This window comes from Dermacentor andersoni, chromosome 3 (genome assembly GCF_023375885.2).
Source record: "Dermacentor andersoni chromosome 3, qqDerAnde1_hic_scaffold, whole genome shotgun sequence".
Taxonomy (NCBI): Eukaryota; Metazoa; Arthropoda; class Arachnida; order Ixodida; family Ixodidae; genus Dermacentor; species Dermacentor andersoni.
Window position 1 is genome coordinate 1,311,686 of NC_092816.1, and position 23,049 is coordinate 1,334,734.

General features: G+C 48.0%; 1 protein-coding gene across 4 annotated transcripts in view; it reads left to right on the forward strand.

Moving 5' to 3' along the window:
• Positions 1–22,615, forward strand: part of Der-2 (Derlin 2) — a 61,920-nt gene extending 39,305 nt beyond the window's left edge. For all 4 annotated transcript variants that reach the window (XM_055065687.2, XM_050169436.3, XM_050169437.3 and 1 more), the window contains exon 6: positions 22,438–22,615. In XM_055065687.2, the coding sequence (XP_054921662.1) occupies positions 22,438–22,528 (91 nt within the window). In that variant the 3' untranslated portion in view covers positions 22,529–22,615. The remainder of the gene's footprint in view (positions 1–22,437) is intronic.
• The last annotated feature ends 434 nt before the right edge of the window (positions 22,616–23,049 follow it).

The following is a 23,049-nucleotide window of genomic DNA, read 5'->3' on the forward strand; positions in this document are numbered from 1 at the left end:
TCGGATCCGCAGTGTGACGTCGCTCCTGGTAACATGCGACTTTGAGAATTGTTCAAGGCACCATCTGTTATTTGTGTGATCTGTTTCTTGAATTGATGAATCGAAGTTTAGAGAAATAATAAAGCACACAAACGGAATGTAGCAACTCGCCCAAGCTCCGACAGAGGATGCTCAGGGACAAAACCCTGACGTTACGAAAGGTCACCCTTGTGGCAAGGCCCAGTCGACGAACAATTCATTGTTCTCCTGACACCCTGGCTGCCTGTTCTTGGCGTTGAGAAGGATACGCTCAGCTCTCGCCCTCCCCCCAGATCGGAAAGTTGTTTTTTCACTGCGAGAGAGAGGACTGCCGAAGCGAACATGCGGGTTTTTATCAGAGAGCAATGACGTTACACCACCCAACGTTACTAGATTACTTTGTTAGTTTGTAAACTCCGCCGGGATGCGGCGGCAAAATGTGGCCCCCTTTGGTTCCTGCTCGCGATATGGCGCTTCTTGCACCATTGGCTCGGTTGCATCATCATTACGAAGCCTGCATGCTGTGTTAAACACAATTTACGCAGTTAATTATGTGTAAGGGGAGTTATTTTCTAGATAGTGAGCAAATGTTATTTCCAGTGCACGACTAGAATATTGTTTTAGCCACTAGAGCGATGCCACACGGCAGAGCTGCGACTGAGGTGCCTGAATCTGGCTACCGCTACTCATTCATTGGGCTCCTGTTCTTTTTCATTCCATTTTGGATAAAATTACATGTTAGCGGTGAGCCACGTAAAATAGGTACCTGGTGCCGCCGAAAATATGGAAACCTAAAGCTTAGAACCACTCGTTTGTTCCAGAACACTGAATGCTAGGATATGCATTTATTAAACGCAAGATATTGAACTACTTCAGTGAAAGCTCACCATCTTTAAAGGGACACTAAAGTGAAAAATGATTTCTTCTGCATCAGTAAATTACCGTTCTGCAACACCAAAAACACCACTCTTACAACGATAAGAGGTTTGGTAAGCCAGAAAAAGCGCAAGACCGAAATACGGGTGGCGACGCCTACTTGAGTTCCCGCACCTGGGTGCTGTGACGTCTTGGATTTTGATGGCATCTTCTAGGGCCTACTAAATATATATAGTGGTACAGATCGACCACATTGTGTTTCAATGGAACCAAATATTAAACATGGCAAGTTTCGGGAACCTTTATTCAGCCAACGCGGCCCAAATGCGAAAACATACTTTGGAATCCCTGACGTCACGCCGACGTACCGGCGCTGGGGTTTCGGTGCGAAATTCAAATACTGATACTTGGACCTCCACTTTCTCATCTAATAATCAAACTATTTTTTTGAAATGACTGTCTGTATGGTTCTCAAACAATGCTTTGTTAGTCTAAACTGATTTATTGTTTTGCTTTAGTGTCCCTTTAAGTCTATAAAACGTGAAAAATGACGAGAACAACAAAAGTTAAATTGAAAACAATTTATTGAATCAATGCAGTAAACATCAACTGGGAACCACTTTTCAAGAGCCAGAGCTACAAGAGACATGTTTTTTTTGTTTTCTACAGCCAGTTTTTCCTTGCTTTTTAACCTATGGTTAAAATCTCGGGAGAAAAAGTGCATTCTTGTCACTATGACAAAGTTCAATATCTGGCATGCGAATGCTGGCATGTGATCTGCATAGCCCAAGCGAGCAAGGCTGCACTTCTCGAGCTGTTCTAGCACCTTCCAGAAAATGTTTTCACCGGCACCAGCCTCATTCAATGTGACAGAAACTACATCATTTACAAGTTTCATCACACTCAAGATCTTAGCTGTAGGATGTGCTAAGAGATTTATTAGCAACGGGCGCGAACGGGTAGCTGTCACAAGCGTTCGGCGAAAGACAGCAACCACGAACGAGCTCATGCCGGTGGCGATGGTGCTGTGGCGCAGGCGGCTACTCTTCTTCCTTACAATCGCCCTCCGCAGAAAAAGGCGCCATCCTGGCGGCTTAAGGCGAAGAGACTACTATTGGGTCGTAGTACGGCTTAATGCTAGAGACGTGGACAAGTTCGCGGCTGCGATGGCGTAGGTCCGTCGATGGCGTGAGGGGCTCTTCGATGTAATTGACGGAGGACGTTTGCTCGAGAACGCGGTAGGGTCCTAGCTACTTTGCGACAACTTTTGAGGAGAGGCCGGGTGCAGTAGTGGGTACCCGAAGCCATACCAGAGAGCCAGGCAAAAAAGTTGGTGCAGAACGGCCGGCAGGTTGACGGGATTGCTGCTGCCACTGGTACTCGGTGGAAAAAGAGCGGGCAAGCTGGCGGCATTCCTCGGCATGACGAGCAGCTTCAGATAGCGGAGTACTTTCGTACGCGTCAGGTGTATATGACAGAATGGTATCGAGCGTAGTAGAAGGTTCTCGTCCGTATAGGAGAAAGTAAGGGGAAAACCCAGTAGTTGCTTGGGCCGCAGTATTGTACGCATACGTCACGAAAGGGAGAACTTGGTCCCAGTTTGAATGATCAGAGGCGACGTATATGGAGAGCATATTGACACGTGTGCTTATCTTTATCGGCCGACCACGTTTCGCCGCTTAACAACTGTAATCGCACAGCGAGGGACACGCCTGCATGTATCCGACGTTTCTGGAAGTTATCGATGCTTCTACCCGGCTGTCTGTTGTCGCCGAACCTTGTGTTATATGATGTCATCGCGTGACTCGAATGTTGTAGAACTTTGTGGAAGGTATGCGGGTCCCAACGATTAGTCTGGAACATTCGACGACTGTTGTATAAAAGCCGACGCGCTTGACCCGTTGATCAGATTTTCGACGATCGCCGAGCGTGTTCGCCGCTATCGTTGTGCTATAAGTGTAGCCTGTTTTGTGGGCACAGGTTCGCCCAATAAAAGTTTGCTTTGTCGTTCACAGTATTGCTACTGTGTTATTCAACGTCACCACCACGTGACATCTGGTGGAGGTGCTTTTCGTTCATGTACCGGACGCCCCCGACAAGCCGTGATCCAAGCCCGGACCGCAAAGAGAACACCAACGTAGTCCCGGAGCATCGAGCAAGCCGCCGTCTTCAACAGCTGCCCCCGGAGCACGGACTTCTACCTGAGAAGACCAAGAAGATTGTGGACAAGGCAATCCCAATGGCAGCCCCAGCGTCCCCCATCGTGCTGCAGCAGCCCAGGGAACCTCCGACGTTCCGCGGATCAACATTCGAGGACCCGGAAACCTGGCTCGAAACGTATGAGAGGGTCGCTAAGTTTAACAGTTGGGGCAGCGACGACAAGCTGCGGCATGTCTATTTCGCATTGGAAGACGCCGCCAGGACGTGGTTCGAGAATCGGGAAGCCACCTTAACGACGTGGGACCTTTTCCGAAGCGGCTTCTTGCACACGTTTACAAGCGTCGTGCGAAAAGAGCGAGCCCAAGCTCTACTAGAAACCAGAGTGCAGCTGCCAAACGAGACGATCGCGATCTTCACGGAGGAGATGGCCCGTCTTTTCCGGCACGCCGACCCGGAAATGTCGGAGGAGAAAAAAGTTCGCTTCCTGATGCGCGGCGTCAAGCAAGACCTTTTCGCCGGACTTATTCGTAACCCACCGAAGACTGTGGCTGAGTTTTCTGCAGAGGCATCGACGATCGAGAAAACTCTGGAGATGCGCACCCGGCTATATAACCGCCAGGGGCACACGCCGCAGTATGCCATCCAAGGACTGGGTTCGGACGACCTTCAAGAGACCATCAGGGCCATTGTGCGCGAAGAACTGCGCAAGGTCCTGCCTTCGTCGCAGCCTCAAGTAGCTTCGATCGCTGACATCGTGAAAGATGAGGTTCAGCGATCGCTTGGGGTTCCTGAGGTGCAACCTCAATTACCGCAGCCCCAGCCAGAAGCGATGACCTACGCCGCCGTCGCACGCCGTCAAGGTCCCCCTCCGCGACCACGCCAGGGCCCTGCAACGACGCAATTCCGTCGTCCACCGCCGCCGCCGCCAGCACGCCCACCCGTCGCCCAGCGCACCTACGCGAGGAAGACGGACATTTGGCGAGCCCCCGACCACCGTCCGCTCTGCTATCACTGCGGAGAAGCCGGCCATGTGTATCGCCGATGCCCATACCGGGAGATGGGACTGCGAGGTTTCGCCGTCAATGCTCCGCGCCCGCAGCGAGGTGAACGCCCTCGCGACATCGCCGACTACCTCGCCGCTACTCAGTGGAGCTCTCGACGACCGTCGCGTTCGCCATCACCAGGCCGCTACCTGTCGCCGCAGCGCCGACCATACACTGGCCCAGCCTGGGGCCGGTCAGCGAGCCCGTATCCGGAAAACTAAAAGCAGCAACCGATGGAGGTGCGGTTGCTGTTCGTCGAACTGACGAAGATCCTCCGCCGCCGACGAAGACACCGACGAAACTACCCCGACGACATAACGACACGCCGCCGTCCCGACGAAATCAGGAAGCCAAGACTACACCGATGAAAGACGACTTGACGACGCGACGTTCCAACTTCAGTTCAACACGACGCAGCCGTGATCCGACGCCAAGACCTAACTGTAACTCAAGACAGAGAACGACTGACCTCGACATGCTTCTCGACGGCCACGCAGTCACCGCCTTATTAGACACAGGAGCCGATTACTCCGTCATGAGTGGACCCATCGCCGCCCTGTTGAGGAAAGTTAAGATTGCATGGGAAGGCCCTCAAATTCGGAGCGCTGGAGGACACCTGATTACGCCGACTGGAATCTGCACGGCAAGAATTACCGTTCATGACCGGACTTACCCTGCCACCTTCGTTGTCCTCCAACAGTGTTCACGAGACGTCATTCTCGGCATGGACTTCCTGAATCAACATGGCGCAGTCATCGACCTGAAGTCGAAATCGATAACGCTGTCACAAGATCAAGCGATACCGCCGGAGAGCTGTCGTAGTCACCACGCCTTGAGTGTGCTCGAAGATCAAGTGAGCATCCCGCCGCGCGCCAGCATTATTATTTCCGTCGGCACTAAAACACCCGCTGACGTAGAAGGCGTCATCGAGGGCGACCAACATCTACTGCTCGACCGTGAAATTTGCGTCGCAAGAGGGATCGCTCGACTCCACGGAGGGCAAGTGGAAGTTATGCTAACCAACTTCAGCCAAGAGTTCAAGCACATCAACAAGGGCACGACAATCGCATACATCGAGGAAATTGTGGAAACCAGCAATGCCTTTGTCCTCGGATTCAGCCGCATCTACCCCGATGAGCATTGTCCCCGAACCAGACTTCGACGTGAATCCAAGTCTTCCTATGAGTAAGCAGCAGCAGATCAGAAGTCTTCTCCGACGATACAAAGACTGCTTTTCGACGTCATCGAGGATTCGACAAACACCAGTTGCAAAGCATCGCATAATAACCGAAGAGAGCGCTCGACCACTCCGCCAGAGCCCTTACCGAGTTTCGACGCGAGAACGTGAAGCTATTAGGCAACAAGTCGACGAAATGCTGCGCGACGACATCATCCAGCCGTCGAAAAGCCCGTGGGCCTCTCCTGTAGTCCTGGTAAAGAAAAAGGACGGAACCCTACGCTTCTGCGTCGATTATCGTCGACTGAACAAGATCACGAAGAAGGATGTGTACCCCCTTCCACGGATAGACGACGCATTGGATCGGCTCTGCAACGCTAAATACTTCTCGTCGATGGACCTCAAATCTGGCTACTGGCAAATAGAAGTCGACGAGAGAGATCGCGAAAAGACTGCCTTCATCACGCCAGACGGCCTCTACGAGTTCAAGGTCATGCCATTCGGACTGTGCTCGGCGCCTGCAACGTTTCAGCGCGTCATGGACACGGTGTTAGCCGGACTGAAGTGGCAGACGTGCCTTGTTTACCTGGATGACGTCGTTGTCTTCGCCGGAAATTTCGACGATCACCTTAGGCGGCTTGCGACAGTGTTAGAAGCCATCAAGTCATGAGGGCTCACTCTGAAGCCGGAAAAGTGCCGTTTCGCTTAAGATGAGCTTTTGTTCCTAGGCCACGTGATCAGCAAATCAGGAGTACGCCCCGACCCACAGAAGACAGCTGCCATCGCAAAGTTCCCGCAGCCAACCGACAAGAAGGCCGTGCGCAGATTCCTTGGCATGTGTGCCTTCTATAGGCGCTTTGTCAAGGACTTTTCATGCATCGCGGAGCCGCTAACACATCTAACCAAATGTGATGTCGCGTTCAAGTGGGAAACGCCGCCGGCCAAGGCATTTCAAGAACTCAAACGACGCATGCAGTCGCCGCCGGTACTTGCACACTTCGACGAGGACGCCGATACCGAAATCCACACTGACGCCAGTAGCCTAGGCCTCGGTGCCGTCCTAGTCCAGAGGAAAGAAGGACTTGAAAGGGTGATATCGTATGCTAGCCGGTCGCTGTCAAAAGCGGAAAGCAACTATTCTACGACTGAAAAGGAATGCCTCGCCATCATTTGGGCTATAGCTAAATTCCGCCCTTACCTCTATGGCAGGCCATTCAAAGTCGTCAGTGACCATCATGCATTGTGTTGGCTAGCTAACTTAAAGGACCCTTCAGGACGGCTGGCGCGGTGGAGCCTCAGACTACAAGAATATGACGTCATGGTAATATACAAGTCCGGAAGAAAACACTCCGATGCCGACTGCTTATCGCGCGCCCCCATCGATCCCCCGCCGCAAGACGACGAGGACGACGACGCCTTCCTTGGGATAATAAGCGCGGAAGACTTCACTAAACAGCAACGAGCAGACCCGGAGCTAAAAGGCCTCGTCGAGTATTTGGAAGGAAACACCGACGTTGTCCCTAGGGCATTTAAGCGCGGGTTGTCGTCGTTCACGCTACAAAACAACCTGCTCGTGAAGAAGAACTTCTCACCAGTCCGCGCCAGCTACCTTCTTGTTGTACCGTCAGCGCTGCGTCCAGAAATACTGCACGCCCTACACGACGATCCAACCGCTGGGCACCTTGGATTCTCCCGGACGCTGTCGAGGATACAGGAAAGGTATTACTGGCCGCGTCTGACCGCCGACGTCGCCCGTTACGTCAAGACATGCCGAGACTGTCAACGACGCAAGACACCACCGACAAGGCCAGCAGGATTACTACAGCCGATCGAACCTCCTCGCCGACCATTCCAGCAGATTGGGATGGATTTGTTGGGGCCGTTTCCGATATCAACATCCGGGAATAAGTGGATCGTCGTGGCGACGGACTATCTCACCCGCTTTGCTGAAACTAAAGCTCTACCAAAAGGCAGCGCAGCCGAAGTGGCGAAATTTTTCGTCGAGAACATCCTGCTGCGACATGGTGCCCCAGAAGTCCTCATCACCGACAGAGGAACGGCTTTTACAGCAGAGCTCACCCAAGCCATTCTGCAGTACAGCCAGACAAGCCACAGGAGGACAACTGCCTACCATCCGCAGACGAATGGTCTCACGGAGCGCCTGAACAAGACCCTCGCCGACATGCTAGCAATGTACGTCGACGTCGAACACAAGACGTGGGACGCGATCCTGCCGTACGTAACCTTTGCGTACAACACGGCGGTGCAAGAAACAACACAGATCACGCCGTTTAAGCTGGTTTACGGCAGGAACCCGACGACGACGCTTGACGCCATGCTGCCGCACGTAACTGACGAAGAGAATGTTGACGTCGCTAGCTATCTCCAGCGCGCCGAAGAAGCCCGACAGCTCGCCCGCCTGCGAATCAAGAGCCAGCAGAGGACCGACAGCCGACACTACAACCTCCGACGACGCTTCGTCGAGTACCAGCCTGGCGACCGTGTTTGGGTCTGGACCCCGATACGCCGACGAGGACTCAGTGAGAAACTGCTCCGACGCTATTTCGGACCCTACAAGGTCATCCGACGTATTGGCGCTCTGGACTATGAGGTCGTGCCAGACGGCATTTCGCATTCACAGCGGCGCCGCGCACGATCTGAAGTGGTCCACGTGGTGCGCCTTAAACCCTTTTACGGACGCTGACGAACTTCGTTATTTTTGTTCTTTTCTTTGCTACGAGTGCTTTTGTTTATTAACTTCGTTTGTTTGCAGCATCGGGTCGATGCTTTTTATGAGGGGGGTATTGACACGTGTGCTTATCTTTATCGGCCAACCACGTTTCGCCGCTTAACAACTGTAATCGCACAGCGAGGGACACGCCTGCATGTATCCGACGTTTCTGGAAGTTATCGATGCTTCTACCCGGCTGTCTGTTGTCGCCGAACCTTGTGTTATATGATGTCATCGCGTGACTCGAATGTTGTAGAACTTTGTGGAAGGTATGCGGGTCCCAACGATTAGTCTGGAACATTCGACGACTGTTGTATAAAAGCCGACGCGCTTGACCCGTTGATCAGATTTTCGACGATCGCCGAGCGTGTTCGCCGCTATCGTTGTGCTATAAGTGTAGCCTGTTTTGTGGGCACAGGTTCGCCCAATAAAAGTTTGCTTTGTCGTTCACAGTATTGCTACTGTGTTATTCAACGTCACCACCACGTGACAATATCGCCAAGAGTACGGTTGAAGCGCTCGGTCATGCCGTTAGTTTGCGGATGGTACGCTGTACTGGTGCGATGAACGATTCGGCATTCGTCGAGTAGTGCCTTCAAAGCATCGGAAAGAAAGGCGCGGCCTCTATCGCTCAGAAGTTCGCGAGGGGCACCGTGGCGAAGAACGAAATGTCGTAACAGAAACGATGCAACGTCGCGGGCGGTGGCAGTCGGTAGAGCAGCTGTTTCAGCATAGCGGGTCAAGTGATCCACTGCAACAATAATCCAGCGGTTGCCTGCTGGAGTGGAGGGTAGCGGTCCGTATATGTCTATACCAACACGATCAAAGGGCCGACTAGGGTAGGGAAGGGTTTGTGACGGGTAGACTTATCCGGGAGGTAATTTTCAGCGTTGGCACTGAGCACAGGACCGAATGAACTTTCTGACGTAGTTATACATGCCGCGCCAATAAAATCGGACGCGTAGTCGAGCACAGGTCTTGAAGAGGCCGGCATGTGCGCACTGAGGGTCTGCGTGGAAAGTGTCGCAGATAAGGTCACGGAGGTGGCGGGGTATCACGAGAAGCCACTTGCGACCGTCAGAGAGGTAATTACGACGATAAAGAAGGCCTTCGCGAATGCAGAAGTGGGTAGCCTGGCGGCGAAGAGCGCGAGATGGAGAAGAGGTGGATGGATCAGAAAGGATGCTGATGAGAGCACTGATCCAGGGATCCTTGCGCTGCTCCGACGGCATGTTGTGCAGTGCATGAGATGGAACTGTGGGCTCAAGGGCGGATAGGCAAGCGCTGTCAGCGGAGACCGGTGATCGAGAAAGGGCGTCAGCGTCCGTGTATTTGCGGCCGGAACGGTAGAGGACGCGGATGTCGTACACCTGTAGCTTAAGGGCCCAGCGAGCAAGTCGGCCAGATGGGTCTTTAAGGGTAGACAGCCAACAAAGGGCGTGATGGTCAGTGACGACATCGAAAGCATGGCCATACAAATAAGGACGGAATTTTCCAAGGGCCGATATAATGGCTAAACACTCTTTCTCTGTAACAGAGTAATTAGCCTCGGCCTTTGTCAGAGTTCGGCTCGCGTAGGCAACGACATATTCATCAAACCCCGCTTTTCGTTGCGCGAATACGGCGCCAAGTCCGACGCCGCTGGCATCGGTGTGGACCTCTGTGGGCGCTGCAGGATCGAAGCGGCGGAGGATAGGTGGCGAGGTTAGCAGGCGGCGTAATTTCGTGAAGGCGTCATCACAGGCGGGTGACCAAGCGGAAAGTTCTTTGTCGCCACTTAGGGCTGTCAGGGGTGCACTTATGGAAGCGAAATTTCGTATGAAACGTCTGAAGTATGAGCATAAACCAAGGAAACTTTGAAGCTCCTTTAACTTCTTTGGTTGCGGAAAGTCGGTGACAGCGCGGAGCTTGGCTGGATCCGGAAGGACGCCGTCTCGTGATACAACATGGCCAAGAATAGTGAGCTTTCGGGCGCCGAAACGACATTTTTTTAAGTTAAGTTGAAGTCCCGCATCAGTCAGGCATTTGAGAACTTGCTTGAGACGGCTGAGATGGGTTCGGAAATCAGCGGAAAAGACAACTACGTCATCCAGGTAGCATAAACATGTGTTCCATTTGAGGCCGCGTAAAATATTTTCCATCATTCTCTCAAAAGTGGCTGGAGCGTTGCACACGCCGAAAGGCATTACGATGAATTTTTACAATCCATCAGGTGTTACAAATGCTGTTTTAGGTCGATCAGATGGTGCCAAGGGGACTTGCCAGTATCCGGAACGTAAATCCAACGAAGAAAAGAACTCGGCTCCCTGCAAACAGTCGAGGGCGTCGTCGATGCGTGGTAACGGGTAAACGTCCTTGCGCGTTATCTTGTTCAGACGTCGGTAGTCGACGCAGAATCGAATAGAGCTATCCTTTTTCTTAACGAGGACAACCGGTGATGCCCAGGGACTGTTGGAAGGCTGCACAACGCCACGTTTGAGCATGTCAGCAACCTGGTGGTCAATGACACGGCACTCAGAGGCGGAAACTCGGTAAGGGGGCTGCCGTAAAGGTGCATGACTGCCGGTATCTATCTGGTGAAAAACGGTCGATGTGCGGCCCAAACCGGAAGCATGGCTGTCGAAAGAAGCGCTGAACCTCTGCAGGAGAGCAATAAGCTGGCTTCGTTCTGAAGATGACGTGCCATCGTCGATGGAGCAGTGGAAAGCGTCGAGGAGTGACTGATCAATCGCAGAGTCACAAGTAAGTGCGCCAAGGCCCGCAGAAGTAGAAACGGCAGGAATGTCAAAGATGCAAAAGGTGTCGACCGGTTGAACAAGGCCTAGGCATTCACCATGAGATAAAGCTAAAGGGCTGGCTGTGGGTTTGTCGACGATCATTTTCGTGACGCCATTGCGAAGAGTAAGGAGAGCAAAGGGCAGCGGAGAACATCGGCGGCGAATGAACAGCTCAGAGGGCGTAAAGAGAACAATGGCATCAGAAATAGCGGCGCACGACACAGGCACAAGCAGGGAAGAGCGTGGAGGGACGGAATTGTCTTGGGATCGTGTGCGCAAACGTTGTTCTGCACGAAGCTTTCTTACTGCAGGCCGACCGAAAACTTGGGTAAAGTTGGTCTTGAAGACCAACCACGAAGTGAGGTCGGCTTCATGGTTTAGAAACCATAGTTTCGCAACGTCTGTAAGATAAAATGCGACGTTTCTCAACTTGGTAACGTCGTCCCACTGGTTATGGGCACTCACTCGCTCATAAGACGAGATCCAATCTTCAACGTCTTTGTCATCTGTGCCGGAGAAGATAGGGGGATCTCGCTGACGCAAGGCACCGGCACAAACCAAGGTGGCCGGCGCCGTTGGAGGAGCTGGAGGAGTGCGTGCGTTGTCGGGCATGATGGGGGGTAGAGTGCGACTCCGAAGTTCCAGGGTGGTCGAAACCCAGCACCTCCACCACTTGCTAAGAGATTTATTAGCAACGGGCGTGAACGGGTAGCTGTCACAAGCGTTCGGCGAAAGAGAAACCACGAGCTCATGCCGGTGGCGATCGTGCTGTGGCGCAGGCGGCTACTTCTTCCTTACAGATGTTTCATGCAGGCTTTCTTGAAACTTCTATAAGTCGTCAGAGATGCATCACAACCAACAACGGGCACTGGACTACTTATGTCTTCTAAGCACAGAAGGCATGATGTGGGCTTTTAAAATTTGTGCACAGCATATCCACTCATGTAGTAGACAATAGCATTGTCCACTTCCTATGTGAAGTAGGAGTGATCGCCGTCCAGCTCTCCAGGTTCCCTGGCTGTTTCTGACATCATCTCCAGTAGCTTTTCTTCTATGTGTTCACGCAAGGAGGCATGTTTGGCACAATAAAACTCTCTCGTCCACCTCAGTGTGTCCTGTATGCTGACAAAGCACGTTCCCTGGTACACCTTGCCCACTGCCATGCAAAGCAGTCTTTATAGGAGTCTACAAGCTCAGAAGGCGGAATATTTGAGTGAAATTCACCACAGTAGGGTGAGATTCATCCCTTCTGAATGAACGGACAAGTCCAAAGTGGCACTGGAAAAGTTAGGCTAGAAGCAACTTCATCACTTCAACACTCATAAACCAGCACCCATCACATTCTCACCTTTAAGGGATCCTGGTTCAACTTTGCCGTCAAAACATGGTGTGCACCCCGATCCAGTAAGAACACTGATGACAAATGTTGACAACAAAGTAACATGCAAGGACTCCATGGTTAGTTGAAAAGAGCTTGAGACCTTTCTCCACGGCGTTCTTTTCTGTGACATTCAATATTTCCAAGAAGTCATTGATGACGTGAAAGAAAGGTAAAATATCAGTAAATAAGCATCAACATGCTTGAAAAGGTACTTTGGCTTGCCTGTATTTCCTTTTAGTGGCTTTTGATGCCTCTTTCAGGTAGCTTTATGTTCAAAGCATCAAACCGGTCATTAAGCGATTTGCTTCTGTTCCCTCAGAACCCCTCATGCCTTCAGCACCGGCTTCTCTGTATATGTGGATACCAATAACTGTTCCATGGCTGAATAGCTGCAAAAAAGTGCATTGATAAATTAGTTTAAAAATAGCCAAAAATAGTAAGCACTGTTTTTAAGGGTACTACCTGTGTAGCAAGCCGGACGCCAATCTTTTGGAGCTTTTCTGGGGCAACATGTGCTCTAGTCAGTTTTGGCATGACTCTTTATGTTTGCTTTTTTTGGACTCGCACAGCGAAACATAATCTGCAAAGTTGATCTGACGATCTCCAGCCTAAAAGAACCAAACTGTTTTCTGAGCTCTATTACACACAACGCAACACCTTACACACAACTTCTTATTGGGAAAATAAATGCGACCGATTTGGGCCATAAATGCCAGAAATCATTGACAATAATCACATTAAGCACGTTCTATTAACGTGCCCAGAGCTAACAACAGAAAGAACACTTGAGCGAATTATAAGAACAACACGTACTGTTACACCCAATTTTAAATTTGGGTGAGAATGGGCTCATCTCCCAGAATATTTTTGCGCTTTTGGGCAGCACTGGGTTCTTGCACATGAGTGTGATTCAACATTTGTACCAATTATTGGTTCCTAATTCTGTCCACTCTTGTGACCAGCTTTACTGATTCTCAAATGCTTTTCTAATCTCTTTTGTCTATACCCAGGCATATATACCAGTTTTATTATGAATGTCCCAGCATCATCTTACCTAGACATGTATCTGGCACATGATAGCCCGAGTTGCTTTTGCACTAAAAAATTCGGTTAACCAACACAATGAATCTTTAAAAATAAAGTGTTGTCGCATATTATTTCTACACAGTGCAAAATAATTTCTAAGTTGGAAGATAAGCACATGCACACTATTGTGTAAAAGTGTAAAATCACACAGCCTCCGCTGTGCTCCTGTCCCTTCTTCAATGCCTTGCACTGCGAAGGCTACGGGCATGCCCACAACGCTCCAGCACCTTCTAAATGTCATCGTGGCGCGCACTTGAAATTTCATTTTGGATGTTAACGTAGACGCCACGGCTTCTGTCTTTGGTGCCTATGACGCGACAAGCACAAGCCAAACGCGGTTGTCCTCAGCGAGCTGCAGTGCGCTTAGCCAGTGGACTCGTGGTGGCACCCTGCGGCGGCCACGGTATCTACGCTCTGTAGCCGACCGCATATGGGAATCCGCTTTATTACGAAAGAAAGCGTAAGCCTGCTTCTTTATCACATCACTCACCACTTTATTACCTTGAAGACCCTCGTTTAGGGGGTATTACATAAGGGGTGGGCCAACAGATGAATGTTGCAAATAAGTCTTTATGCAAAACAGTCTGCTGTGATGCTTTCTGCAAAAGTTGATAGGCACACGATGGCTGCAATGTCTCGAGGAAGGCCATTCCAGTCCACTGCTGTACGAAGAAAAAATGGGGCAGCGAAGGTGATAGTGCGAGCACATGAGTGTGCAATTTGATACGGATGTGTAGTGCTGTGGGATATGCGCGTTGGTGGGATGATGTAGGGCGCATGATTGAGGAAGCTGTGGAAAAACTTGTGGAGCAGACAGAGGCTGGTGATGCGGCGACGTACAGAAAGATTTGAAAGACCAGTTTCACATTTGAGGGATGATACGCCTATGTCATGTGAATATGAAGAATGGATGAACCTAGTGGCACGATTTTGCATGTATTCTAATTCGTTAAGTGTACCTGGTGCAGACTCCAGATGGACGCCGCATATTATAGTTTGGATCTGATTAGAAAATTATATGCCAGAAGTTTTATGTCATGTGCGGTGTGACGCAAATGACGCTTTAAAGAACAGAAATCTGTTCGCTGATGATATGACCTTGGTGAAATGTGCACGTCAGGAAAGATCGCTGGATAGGGTGATGTCAAGGTACTCATAGGAGTGGACGTGTTTAACAGTGGAGTTAGAGATTGTGTACAAAAAAATGAAAAGATTACGCTGGCGTTGAAATGAAACGAGTTTGCATTTAGTGGGATTAAGCTTCATTAGCCAAAGATTGCACCACTCCTGTGGACGGTTAAGGTCATTTTTGAGCACATTTTGATCAGGAAGGTTAATAATTGTGCGGTAGATGACGCAATCATTGGCAAACATAAGGATATGGGAAGATGTATGGTTGGGTAGGTCGTTAATATATTGTTAACGGTGCATTTGGACAGGACCGTGCGTGCAAGAGGGGGACGAGGAGGAAAGGGTAGACTCCTGGAGCTGTGACCTTTGTACCAGCCTGCACCATTATCGCTAACTTTTCCACATGTAAATAGTTGTAAGTACATTTGTACATCGGGCTTCCTCTTCGTAACAATATATTAGGAACAGAAGGGGTGCGAGGACAGACCCTTGGGGGACGCCCGATGTTGCTGAGAGGGAGCTAGAACGTTTGTCTTTAATAGAGACGAACTGAGAACGGTTAAGAAATTCTGCTAGCCATTTGAGAATATGAGGGTGCAGGTTCAACTTCAACACGCTCATCTGCTTGTTAACAACGCCAAGCTTTCGTAACAGGCGTTTGTGGCGTAGTTTGTTGAATGCTTTAGCGAAGTCCAAAAATATTGCATCGGTCTGAAGGTCAAGATTGGAATGTAAGTCATGAATAAATATTGCCAGTTGAGTTTCACCAAATAAAGTTTACGAAAACCATGCTGGAAACAACGAAAAATTGTTTGCGTCCAGGAAGCGCATTATGTGAGAGTAAATGACATGTTGCATGATTTTGCATGGGACGCTTGTTAGTGAAATGAGGTGGTAGTTTAAGGTGGATAGTTTCTTCTCTGATTTGTGGACCGGAATGACCTTTCCCACTTTCCAGTCTTCTGGCAAAATTCCTGTTTCAAGCAACAGTGAGAACAGCATTGAGAAATACACTGCCATAATTTGTTTAGTATTTTTTAAATGTTTGGAGTTAATTTCGTCTATGCCGGCCGATGACGAAAGTTAAATTTTGTCTGTGAGAGCCGAAATGCCAGCAACAGAGAAAGTCGACTGGGGCCATCATTGGTAACGTTGTAGTAGGTGGCGTAGGAAATCTTAAATCACCTTTTTTAGTAAATACAGATGAGAATGTGATGTTAAACATTTTAGCATAATGAGCGTCGCTCGCCATCTCGCCATTATCTTTCGTAAATGTAATGTCGTGTGTCGGTTGCGGGTTTATGACTTCCCAGAATTTTCTATGGTTACTTGTTAGAAATTTAGGTAAGCCACTGCGATAAATGTCTCCTTAGCATTTCGAATTGCAATACACGTATTCTGCAGCATAGTACCTATCCCATGCGCACGCACTTCCATTAAGTTTTGCATTATGAAAGAGACATTTTTTTGTTTTCTTGTGTTTTTAAGCTTTGTGGAAGCCATTGTTTGTTTTTATTGGCGAGGAAGTTTATCTTGGGGATGAATTTATTTATTAGCTCAATTATTTTGTCCTTAAAAGATAAGCCACTTGTCATTAAGACTTCTGGAATCGAGACTGGATTCAAACCCAGGCAGGAAGTCTCTTAGTTTGGGGATCGAGACTGGATTCAAGCGCAGGCTGGAGATATCTTAGTTCCTTATTAATTGCGTCGTAATTGGCCTTGTACAAATGAATTGTTTTGCTGAAGATGTGGCATGTTTCGGGGAGGAAATTAAATGTAGTATGAATTACTTTGTGATCACTCATTTCACATAAGTATGCGATAGATTATAAGTTTTCGGGGTTGTTTGTAAGTGTCAGGTCTAAACTGTTCAAAGGTTCAGTAGTGACGCGTGTTGGTTTGGTTACCAGTTGGCTAAGGTTAAAGTTCAGGCAAACATGGACAAATTACCTTGCTTCTGTATTTCCCGTGATTGGTGATGTTTGATTCAGCTGCAGTCAATGTTGGGGAAGTTGCCATAGAGGAGAATATGTGCGACGGGGTGTTTATGAGTGAGCTGAGATCATGGGCGAGGGGGCCAGACGCCTAGTATTACTGTTTCGGGTGGGGCATGGCACATTACCCATAGTGATTCAAGTTGTGAAGTACGTAATGCTGTTAAGAGAGCATTATAGCTCATTGTTAGTTGTCATGAGTACGCCCTCGCCAAGTGAGTTTCTGCGGTCATGACGGAAAATATTAAAAATTCGGCAAGTCAGTCGGGGCCTCTGTATCTTAAATGTTGTCAGTAAGCCTCTTTTCAGTCAATATTAGTATGCTGCTGCCAGATGACTGCAATAGATTACACAAGAGCATGCGCTTAGGAAGAAAACTAAGTATGTTAGTATAAAGTACATATAACAAAAGGTTCGATCTAGCATTTGTACGAGGCTGTTGGCGCGCTTGCCGACGCCGTACTTATCCCTATGATGTCCGACAATTCCTGCTGCGTTGTGAGAGATGTGCCGCTGCGATTCAATGTGCAAGGTCTTGAAACGCAATGAAAATGGTTCAGATTTGCTCCTAATAAAGGTGATGAGCTTCTTTCATGCAGTTCGAACAGGACGAGTGAAATCTTTGCCAACTGAGGTTAGTGCCTTCTAGTTTCAGGCTGTTTGAAAGAATAGATTCTTTAGTTTTGAAGGATGAAAGTTTCACTATTATGGGTCATTTGCGGTTAGTAGTGCACCGCCATATGCGGTGCGCACGCTCTCTATCTTTTGGTTCAGTTGTAAGACCAGGGCGTTCATGGCAGTGGTGAATTATTATTTGTTCTGATTGAGCATGTGTTTCCTTCCGATTAGTGTCCGGAAGACTGTAAAATATTAGATTGTTACGCCCTGTATGGTTGTCGAGGTCGTCAAGATGCTCTTTTACGTCACACACACAGTGGTTTAACTGAACGGTCTTAGTGTTTATGGTGTCTACTTCTGTTTGGAGGGTTAGATTCTGACAATGATATTTTAAACCTGCAATGCGTGTACTAAGATTAGGGATAGTTTGGTTTGTGTTTATTAGCTGGGTTTTAAGACCTTGCAGCTCAGATGTCAGTGTCGACTGGCAGGCAGGTAACTTTTTCAACTCGTCGAGGATAACTTTGTCAGGACCAAAGTTTGTCTCTATGTCCCCTGATAGCATTAGCAAAGCGTGCATGGCACATTCGGTAACAAGTAAATAGCAGCACTGTGGGCTCTGCAGCTGCACCAAACAGTTGATATTTTAGTAGGCGTGTGATTACCAACCTGCATGATCAAGATGAATGGGTTAGTGGTCTGTGTAGTGGTGCAGCTACCAAGGCCACAGCACACTGGAAGGTGGTTGCTGCTTTTTAGGCAGCACAGTTTGTTGTCGATGGTGGTAGGGCAGCTGGATTTGTCACAACGATCCACAGCAGGAGGGGAGGCGCTGCCGAATGTTCTGAAGCATGTGCGACAAAAAGGGGGCAAACACAAAGTTCGCTTCCAGAAGAGGGTTGTAGCGCCGAAAAACACAACACACAGCAAGTGAGACAGCACAGGCGCCTGCGCCTGTCCTGTCTCACTTGCTGTGTGTTGTGTTTTTCGGCGCTACAACCCTCTTCTGGAAGCATGCACCAACTAGCCCCCCAACAAGTATTACAAAGTTCGCCTTCATTGGTAGCAGGCAGGTAGCTTTCCGGAGTGGTAGCAGAGGCTGCCAGTAGGGCATACATGAGCAGCTGAGGGCAGACATGAGGCGATGATATGGGCGAAAACCTGCAGGATCAGGATGGACGGGTTACTGGTCTGTGTAGTGGCACAGCCGTGAAGCCCACAGAGAGTAATGAGGCAGAAAGTAAGGAGGTAGGCTTCTGTTGAAAAGAGGGCATTTGAGACAAAGGTGACTTCGTGATCCGCTTGCGAGCTCCACGCACTGCGTACGACAGCAAAACTTGCCTGATATGTTCACAGCCGCGTATGCTACCTGTGGACTATGTTTTTTCAACAAGCCCGAGGGTTTGTGCAGGGCCCCTTTAATAAGGGTGGCAACGATGGCTTATAGTGGAAACCTCCAGTTGCCTATTACAGAGTACATAGCTTGGACGACTACTAATGAATCTCTTAATTTACTTCTGCATAATTAAAATTACTTTTATACAAGCATTGCATGGTGCATTTTCAATCGTGATTGAGCTCGATGGGGATTGACTGCTTTGTGCAAGCTACGAAAGAGAGTTAAATGCAGTTAAGAAATTTGACCCCGATCAGGCTTGATTGTGATTGAAAGTGCTCTTCTAATGCCGGTGTTAAAAATACCGGTGTTAGAAAGATGCTTCCTAACTTTTTGGTGGTCCTGTTTGCTGCTTGCGGAAAATGTTGCTTGCTTGTGGAAATTGGTGGTAAGAGAAAGGGTTTTATGTTTTTTCAAGGTACTAAAGGTTTTGCTTGAAAAAATTGATACATATGTGAATCATTATGCTATCATTTTACTAGGGGTGTGTGAATACCGAATAGTAGATTTTGGATCGAATATCGAATCTACTCAAGAAGAAAAAGCTGAATATTGAATTGATTATCACAAAATTTAACACAAGCTTTTATGATCCCAAATTTTGTGCAAGAACAGTGTTGCACATGCTCAAGAGGCTAGTCACATTACTTAACAAAAATCTTGCTTGCTATCAGTAATTTAGGTACCTCTGAATTGAGATGCATAGTAGGCTCTACTCTTTTAAGTAGAACACCAAATTAGTATATATTGGCACTGATGACTCGGTTGTATACGAAGGTCTGAAAAATATTCTTTTATCGATGGAATGTCTGTCGAATAAAATTAAGTGCCTCTTTTTCCCTTTGAAGCTAAAAAAAATAGCAAAGTTGTCCTAAATACCAATTGGGTTTTCAGTTTAATAGTGGCCCACACTGTGCTTAATGGCAATCTTGTATTGCCTAGAAAGTATTGTTTTCCTGTTTTCTTCTAGAACACAGGAGGGTGTTTCCATATTTGTGGCAGGTGGCTTCTGCGGGTAGCTCGTGAGGCCAGTCTGCGCGACAGACGACAAAAAATTTACGTCACGTCAGTTGGTACCGCCTCGTGCGGTCATCGGCAAGTTCGCGCATCCACCCGTGGGTCAGTGCGCTGTCATATTTTTGAGCCCGCTATGTAAATCCAAAGCTTGTCTTGTGACGGGTCGCTCGAAGCTACGAAAAGAGACCGTTGTGCACCTACGAATAGTGTGCGGAACGAGGGGTCACCGCTATAGAGGTCACTGCACAGTATTTTGCAAAGATGGCAGCCGTGAACAACAGTCATCCCTCGTACCCGCTTTCATTTGCGAGATGGTTCGTCGGCTTTCAGAGGATCGTGCGACCGCTGTGAATACATTTACATTGATTCGGTATGAAACGTCTGGCACAGCACAGAACTATCGCCAGGCTCAAGTTTTTCTTGCTCCACACTGGGCAGTTTAATATCAATCGTGGTAAATACATTTCTCCCAGTTTTTCCTGGCAGACTAACATAGTCACAATCACGACCTGACACCACAAGTTGCACCTCGCTAACCTTCTAAAACACTCGTTTTTCCTGTGAACCTTCAGCGAATGGAATGCACTGCCTCCAAATGTTTTTTTTTTTGGGGAAGTGGCCTTCCTGACTTGGAAAATCAAGTGTATAATTATGGGTAAACTTAATTGTTTGTTCATTGAGAAACTGAATATTAGATACTCCATTCGTGTATCGAATTATCCGAACGTTTAGTATTCGATTCCAAGTCGAATATTCGTACATTCGCACACCCCTAATATTAATCCATCCGTGGTACTGCTCATTGCAGCACTGTAATCTTTGTGAAATAAATGTGCTTGATGCAGCATTTTATTGTGATAGCAATTACATGGGCACTTCAGGCGCATTTTCCCAGTCGTCGGTGTCACTGCTTGTACAAAGTGCAAGTGCGATAACCGCAGCCGCGCACCGTGTGGGTGCAAGTGAAAATGCACCCACACGGTGAAGCGCACAGTCATTGTGCGCGAGGCAGCAGAGAGGGGCTCTATTCAGCGGTGGTTGCGTTTGGCGGGGCCTATTTTGAAAGCGATCTGCTGCGGGTATATAGGTGGCTTTGTGCACATTCTCACCGCGTGGTTCGCGTCGATTCGAGAGGCAGCGCGCGGGGCAGTTGCTGCCGCTCTTCCTCACACCAGCATTTTGACAGTGAGTGTCCGCGGTCGTCGAGTGAGATCATGTTTGTCTGCGCGCGTGTGACACCATGCATGCTAATTTAGTTAGTAAGTGAATGTTAAGTTTATATGACAGATAAAGCTACTATCCTTACTTCACCGATGGGGGCGAAATGCGAAAATGCCCATGTACTTAGATTTAGGTGCACGTTAAAGAACCCCAGGTGCTCGAAATTGCCGGAGTCCTCCACTATGGCGAGCCTCATAATCAGAAAATGGTTTTGGCACGTTAAACCCCACAATTTAATTTAATTTTTTATCCTTACTTCATATAGGTATCTAATAATTTGCTATCGCAGTTGATGCCTTTCAGGTGGAACTACGACATTTTTTTTTGTGTTGCAGCAAGATTGCAGGGTATCTTTCAGAGTTTATTTTTGATAATGTTAAATGTATTTTTTCATCAGGTACATTTTTTCTGTAACGACCGGCGCCTACTTTCTTAAACGCTGTCATAGAAAGGCTAAATATATGCATGCAGTCACATTTTTATTGTGCTTCTCATATATAGCTGTGCAATCATACCTGTGGCCACCTTTGTTCAATGCTCAAGTTGCCTATATGAATATGTATTCCATAAATAGGAGTGCCATGACTCTTCCAGTTAACCTGGATCGTTTGCACTGACACATCAATAGCATATTGCAGTCAATTTAGTGTAATGCCACATTTGTTTGCATTACTTGCCTATTTTGTTTATGTTAATTATAATGTGCTTATGATTTGCAGCGATGAAACTAAAGAAATATCGGTATTACTGATGCGGCACAGTGGCCCCTCCTGTCCCCACCCAGGCAAGACACGCTATCTGAACCAGCTTGATCTGTGTTTGCAGTAGCGCTGACAGGTGGCACCACCGCTGTCATGCAGTGAAATCGCCTTAGTGGCACAGCTGCAGCCGACAATTACGTTGAAATTATTAGCACGTAATAATTGTGAACAACCTCAGTGGCACAACGCACGTTACAAAACAAACTGTTTATTTGGCAGACCTGTGCTCAGCAAAACAAGCACTATGATAGCTTCGAGCACACTCGCTGGTCATTGAAATCTCATGTGTAAGTCAAGTGCGTCGGCTTTTATACCTGACTCATCGAAGGTTCCAGAGTAATCACTAGTGCTTGCATATCTCCCAAAAAGTATAACACTATTCGTGTCATACATACCATCTGATTAAAAAGGTTTGGCAAGAACAAACAACAGATAGAATCAGTGATAACATTTGAGTAAGTTCCAAATAATGCAAGTGTGTCTTGCTCTGAGCAATAACTTTAGTCTGTCAGTGGGTGAAATGAGGTCCTCGGAAAAAGGATGAAGAACATGGTAAAAGCAGCGCAAAAATTATGGCAACACAAGGCAGATAAATGCACAGGACAGGATTTTTCTGCCTTGTGTTGCCATTATTTTTGCGCTGCTTTCACCATGAAGATCAACCAACTTGCCCAGTTTTACACTCTATTGAAGGATAACAAGTACACGTGTCCTTATTTGAACAAAGCAGGCAAGTAATGCACACACATGTAGCATTAGGCTAAACCCACTGTGAAATACTACCTTTCATGAAATTTGAGTGCGAATGAGACAGTGCTTGCTGTAAGAGTCATGTATGCCTGGCACTCCTATTCACAGAACATTTGTTCACTGAAGCGCAAATGTTGTTGAGTAGAGCACACTCTCCAATTAGAATAATTGCAAAGAAAGCAGGGCCCTACCTTTGTGTGGCAATTAAATGCACTGCCTGCTTCTTATCCTCATAATGTGCAGTAGCATACTACGTGAGGCACCAGCTCTCATTTAAGTGTCTCTCTTCCTCTTGCAGCAAGTACCTGTTTGAATCGCCAGTGACTGACCCTAACTACAACCCACTACCAGAAGACAGGCCAGGTGGATTTGACTGGGGGAACAACTGAGTTGCAGAAGTGCTTCATTTTCCTTTCTCAAGTGTTGATGCCTGCCCGAACCGGGAGAATAAATGAAGATTGTTTTTTTCCTTTAAAGCTGCCATGTCTTCCTTACTGGGGCTGTTCTCACTGTACAAATCAGCATGATTATGCTGAAATTAGATGTTTATGGGTCACAAGATGGTTGAAGTTGCTCTTTAAAATTTTTGTGGTATCTATTGCCATGCAGCAGGAGAGGAAAGCCACATTGCTTGAAAGCCTGCAACATTTATTTGTGGCTGAGGAATACGTGGGCTGCTTGTGTGCATTCAATTCAGGGAGATATTTAACATGGCTGCAATTGACTCTAATGTATTTGCTGCCCACTTATGTTATAACCATTTACATAAAGTGTACTTGTCTGTTAAAGGGACCCTGAAACGGTTTTGTCGATTTTGTACAAACATGCTGAGTCGTTAGAGTAGATCCTTCTGATCATTAATTGGCACATCTAAGTGCTCCGTGTAAAGCGCGTAATTTATTATAAGGTT